General features: G+C 43.9%; 1 protein-coding gene across 1 annotated transcript in view; it reads right to left on the bottom strand.

Moving 5' to 3' along the window:
• Positions 1-3029: 3029 nt before the first annotated feature.
• Positions 3030-6000, bottom strand: part of COG3 (component of oligomeric golgi complex 3) — a gene marked incomplete at its 5' end in the record, with an annotated part of 28339 nt that continues 25368 nt past the window's right edge. Inside the window, 3 exons of the mRNA XM_010157837.1 lie at positions 3030-3059; positions 4233-4331; positions 5207-5334. Coding sequence (XP_010156139.1) covers positions 3030-3059; positions 4233-4331; positions 5207-5334 — 257 coding nt within the window. The remainder of the gene's footprint in view (positions 3060-4232; positions 4332-5206; positions 5335-6000) is intronic.

The raw sequence follows: 6000 nt of genomic DNA, 5'->3' as shown, positions 1-6000 counted from the left end.
TTGGCATTCACTTCATCCATGAGAGATAAAAGGGCCAAACCTCTTCAGGAGGCTCCAAGCGCTTAGGAAGCAACTCTCACACATCGCTGCCCCATACTAGTCAGACAGAAGCCAAATCTCACAAGAGAAGAAATTTTCCTTATATTAGTTCTCTCAGATGACATTGTCAAAGACAGAGGGTAAAGGAAGCTTCACACTGTCATTACAGGGAATAAACCACAAGCCTCTGGATGATGCACTTCTACAATCCCAAGGGCCAGAACAGTATAGAATCACAGAATGGTTTGGGTTGGAAGGGACCTTAAAGACCATCTAGTTCCAACCCCCCTGCCATGGGCAGGGACACCTTCCACTAGACCAGGTTGCTCAAAGCCTCCTCCAGCCTGGCCTTGAACACTCCCAGGGATGGGGCATCCACAGCTTCTCTGGGCAACCTGTTCCAGTGCCTCACCACCCTCTCTGGGAAGAACTTCTTCCTGATACCTAATCTAAACCTCTCCACTCTCAATTTAATCCCATTACCCCTTGTCCTGTCACTACAGGCCCTTGTAAAAAGTCTCCCCCAGCTTCCTTGTAGCCCCTTCAGGTACTGGAAGGTGCTATAAGGTCTCCCCGGAGCCTTCTCTTCTCCAGGCTGAACAAGCCCAACTCGCTCAGCCTGTCCCCATAGCAGAGGTGCTCCAGCCCTCTGAGCATCTTCGTATGTATGTGGTAATGAGAAACCATGGGTGGAGTCTGTCAGTAACCAGGCAACAAGAACAGCTACCAAATACGATAATACTTGCGATTTCTGCCACCAGCTCCCAAGTTTTCCCTTAGTAAAAGTCAACTAGTTATGATATGTTCTTGTATTACAGTTGAGGTTTCTTCACCCTAACAAAACGGCAAGCAAAGAGACCATTCAGTCACACAAGAACATTTGTCAGTAAAGAAAATACAAATTTACTTTTATTATAACCATGAAGAGGCATTACTTTAACAAGGAGCTGTACATTCAGCACTCGGGTATACATCTATGCCAAACAAAGTCCATTCTCTTACTGCTAAAAAAAGAACACTTCTCAGCAACGCACTGCCTGTGCTTACAGGGCATTTATTGTCTCTGTATTACAGTTATCCTGACAGACAAGCCCCAGGGTACAGAATAAAGCTTTACTCTCGGACCAAAATAGGAGGCAACATTTTTATTTAAAAAAATTAAAAACAGCAAGTTTCTAGTCAGATAATATAAAGCATCTTAAATTAATCTTCGGAAAGTATTTACACTATTTGTAAACGCAAATATCTGAAACTGTACATGTTTAAACAAACATTCGTTTAGCAAACAGGCGGTATCAACCGATTGCTCTGCTGACCTTTCAACCAGCTGTCCTAGAGCCGTCCGGGTACTCTAAGAGAGAAAAGATCCCAAAGCACAAGAGTGACTACTGCAGCGGTTTACCCTTCGCCTCTTTTCTGTGCAAGGGCTGTATCAACTCACAGCTCTGTGCAGCGACCACGCAGTCCTTCTGTAAAACTTTATAAAAAACAAATATACATATATTACAATGCACTGGACGTTATTTTACAGCCTGTATTTCTACATAAGTAAATAAAAAGGGCAAGATTTTTTTTTTCTCCTTGTTAGTTCCTTTAGTTAATTTTTAAGGAGTCATGTAAGGTCCTACGAGTACCATTTACGTACCTCAGCACCACCGCTGCATCCCTTCACGTGGCAGCTTTAAACCCTGCTACCATCTTAGTCCCCAGCCTCGTGAAAATTATTAAATCGAAACCCCACCCACGTGCACGGAAAGTTCCACATATTTAAAACACCAGAACAGGTTTTATAAAGAAGTTAAGATTCCGCCACACGAGTCAGCGTTTTCTTTCTGCGGTGCCGCACAGTAAAGACTCGCACACCGAGACACCCTACGGCCGCCTGTAGTGTCCCGTTCCATCAAGGGCCAAGTGTTTAGCGTTCAGCTGTCCGAAGGAACGGCCAAATAACCCACAATGAACACCATGTGCTGTTTACCAGTTACCCAGTACCTATCCCCTGTTCACAGTGCTGATTTGACAGGCTTGCACATCTGATTTCCAGCATCCCCACACATCCCTGTTAGCACTTACTCCAGCAGGCAACGGCTGTAGTTCCAGTCTCCACTTTAAACAACGCACACCACCACGCGATCTCGGCTAAGGCCAAAAAACTCCTCAAAAACCAGGTATCTGAGTATCTCAACTCTAAGCCCTGCAGCAGAGCATCTGAAAACACGCCGTTCCCTCGCAAAGGACAGGAATTATATTGCATAGCTTTCCACTGCAGATCCCAAGGAACTGAGATTCTCCACATGGAGTAAGGTTAGAGCATGAAACTTCAGGTCAGACCTCACAGCTCCCAGTCACAACAGTGCAAGAAAACCAGCACAACCCGTGTTTCAGGAAGTGCTTCACATGCAGGAAATGAAGTTTTGCCAACTAAGAACCCTGTGAGTTACGCTCAAGCACGTGGTGGATTACGAGGATTTTCGGGGGAGTCAAAGAAACATCAGAGCGTGCTGAAGTCAAATTGTCATATCAATGTGCTTCTCTCCAAGCCTTGCAAATACCTATTACTGCTCCCATTTGATTCCCCGCGCTTTACTTCCAGCGTCATGGAAAGTGCTGGTTTTCACGGCACACATCAGCTTATTAAAGGAAAGCAAGAAAGGTTTTTACATTAAACAGGATTTCAACTTTGAAAACATCTGGATAAGGCAGCAACCGAGTTCCCACAGGAGTGATCAGCAAAGGGGTTTGTGTTTTGTTTTCATTCCCCCCACACTTCTCGAGCCAACCAACAGGAAGACCTTTAACAAATCAATAAAACTGGGGGTTTTTTTCAGGGTTTTTTTTCCCCCTAAAACCAGGGTTAAGAAGCCTGGATAGTTTTGATGCAGACCAGACTGCACAGCGGGATCCTTTGTTTACTTCAAGCGGATGTCTTTGCATTCCCTTCACTGCCTGGAATTCAGCTGAAGCTTGTTTCACACAGCCTCGCCGTTGGGCTACTTGGACATCGATAAAAGCAAGTTCACCTGAAAGACAAAAGGAAAGCCTGTGTTAGAGCAGTTAAGTTTCAGAACTGATGTCTTATAATTTATCCTTTACACAGGATTCCTAGGAAGCACAGAGTCTCAGGTGAATCAGAAGACAGCTACAAAACAACTGGCCAAAATTACCAGTCAAATGCCTACTCACAGGCGTTTTAAAATGCAGTTGACCATGCTGACTAGTCATTTCTGTGGCAAAGTTTCTAAGATGACTTCATGCATTGTCAAGGAATTCCAAAAAAAGTGAACATCCACCTCCGATATCTGAGATGCACCTGGGATCCTTCGCAATACTTGTTTCCCGCAGATTACCATATGGTTTCCCATACACTCCAGTTTGTAGAAGCGATTCTACCAATTAACAGACAATTAGAGGAAGCCATCTTCTCTAGGATAACCCCACCTCCTTCCAGCGCATCACTCCCACTCCGTGTTCCAGGAGAGTTATCACACATCCCTGTGGCCACATTCACTGCAGACAATGTCCTCTAATCCAAAAACCGGATTATCTGTTTAAATATTGGCATCCTGGGATAATCACAATTCTATCCGCATTCCCTGGACCGCTAAGGTCAAAGCAAGACTTGTCAAAACCTACTTGGTTTCTGTCCGAGCATCCTAATACAGGGAATTCTTAACCGCAATCATCTCTGAGACTACAGACCTTATTACGTAGGGTTACATTTCCATAAACATCTGCGCATTTTCCCAGTGGGATTTACTCCAAATGAACCCTTGTAATTCTTTCTCATGCTTGCTAAACGTATCGCTGCTTTTTGCACGTGTCAAAAGCAAGACTGCCTTCGCACGCGCAGGCTTCACGTGTATTCACCAGCTTTGATCCTCCTCTCAAAAGACAATGACCAGAAATGGCAAAACTCTGCCATGAAGCTGTACGACTCAATCCTCAGCAACATCAGTCACCACCTCCAGTTTAAAAATTCTACTGGATATTCATTAAAAAACACAAACCAACCCCACTTTTAGCTGAGAGCTTAGAGTTCAAATAAAGCCCTGAATTTATTTATTATCATCCCCCTTAATCCTGGATGATTAAAGATTCTGAACACTAAAAATATTAAAAATTAAAAGAATGATGTTTTAAAAAGCCAGTCGCATGAAAGGCCAACGGATAAAACAGGGAGCTTCAATATATACCTGTTCCATTGAAGGACAAGCTATGATCTGGAGATCTTCGTTACTAAATTCTTCCTTTAACAAAGCATGGAGTTTCTGGAACATTTGCTGAATGTTATTCTTTTAAAAGAAAGAAGAAAAAACGCAATATTAGAAAAAAAAAAAAAACCACCCAACACCCATCTCAAACATGAACTGGAATAAGCACAATGTACGTGGACATGACCAGGTAGGGAGAAGCTGTCGAGCTTGCAGAGCTTTTCTTCTACAACAAGCCCCAGAGAGCCACAAGGGATCCATGCTGGCTGCCAGAAAAACTTCACCTACCGTTTGCTAAACTGAAACCCTGAGTCCTACACACTTAACCTGGAAGCTTAAGATTGGTTCTTTCTGTTGGGTTTACAGGAGGTTCTCCCACTGAATCTGTGCCATCCTCTCTGCCTCCAGTGCTTCTGCCCAGCAATAACTGGCCAAGCTGTACTGGAGTTAATTTTCTTCCCAGTAGCTCACCTGGTGCCGAGTGGAAGCTGCGTAGAACAAACGGCACCAGCTACTTCCCTATAACACACGTGTGTGCGTGACGAAGGCTGAGTACAACGGAGAGCAAGACGGCTGTTTTGTTGGGGTTTTTTAAGCTAAACATATTATTAGAATTCTTTATTTATTTCAAATTTCATCTCTCTGTTCAACAGTCTCCTCAGGTCAGGGACACCACAGTGACTGGAACGGTCTGTTTGCTGTTACATGTGCATTTATCACACGTTTACTGGCTGGACTGGTGGCCTAGAATAACTCCAGGGATATACAAATATGTGTATGTACATGTATCTGTATACATACTCTTACACACAGACGCATACATACATTTAGATAGTTACGTTCTACATATAACCATACACACAGAAATACAAGGTGACCGATCCCACAAAATGGGCTTGAAGTCTTTAACCAAACGAAGGCTCAACACCTACAGGAACACGTTTAGCAGAACTCACCCGAACTGGCTTAAACAAAATTAATTCCGTATCTTTATTGGACAAGTACAACGACATGCTTCGTAATGTCGACGGCAGCTTTGTTTTTATTGTCTTGTAAGTGGAAGAGACCAGATCGTTGATCTTTGCTGAAAGGAAAAGAAAATATGCTTAATAGGCTAAAATGGCATTCGGCGAGTTGAAGTCTATGCTCCAGAGCGTCAGCTCCGCTTTACCGGGGCTGATCACAACCACAGGTTTGAGTGACAGGGGAAGAGGGGGTGACTGGACTGTGCAGCATCAACACATCACACAACCACAACATGTCATACACAGTTTTTTTCTTTTGGGACCTACTCAAGACATCAACCTCTCCTTCCCTGCACAAAAGGCATCCAACCCATTTCTGCAAGCTACCACAGTCCTCCTGAGGTTCCCAAAGTCACAGCCTTCCCACACCAAAGTTCTACATCAGGCTCCACCCCGCTAGAAAACTTGCGTGGAAAAGAAAGGGCTGGGAAAAACTGCGCTTGTAGAGAGAACAGCGTACCATCAACTCTCTTAATTGACCACAGGCCACGTCTGGAAGAAGAAAGGCTGCACAGCCATCTGGATTTTGAATCCGACAAGAATCCTCTCTCAGACAAGACCTCCTTTCTTACGGCTGGGTATTGTAATGATTTTACAAGATCCGTGCTTAAAGGTCAGGGGAAAAATACATTTCATCGCTCTAAAATACTGAAGTTAATATACTATGTTTGGTTTCCCCCCCTCCCAATTTCTACCGTATCTCAATTTCTGCCTATTACTGCTGC

This window comes from Eurypyga helias, unplaced genomic scaffold (genome assembly GCF_000690775.1).
Source record: "Eurypyga helias isolate BGI_N326 unplaced genomic scaffold, ASM69077v1 scaffold2538, whole genome shotgun sequence".
NCBI lineage: Eukaryota > Metazoa > Chordata > Aves > Eurypygiformes > Eurypygidae > Eurypyga > Eurypyga helias.
This window is presented reverse-complemented; position numbering and strand designations above follow the sequence as displayed.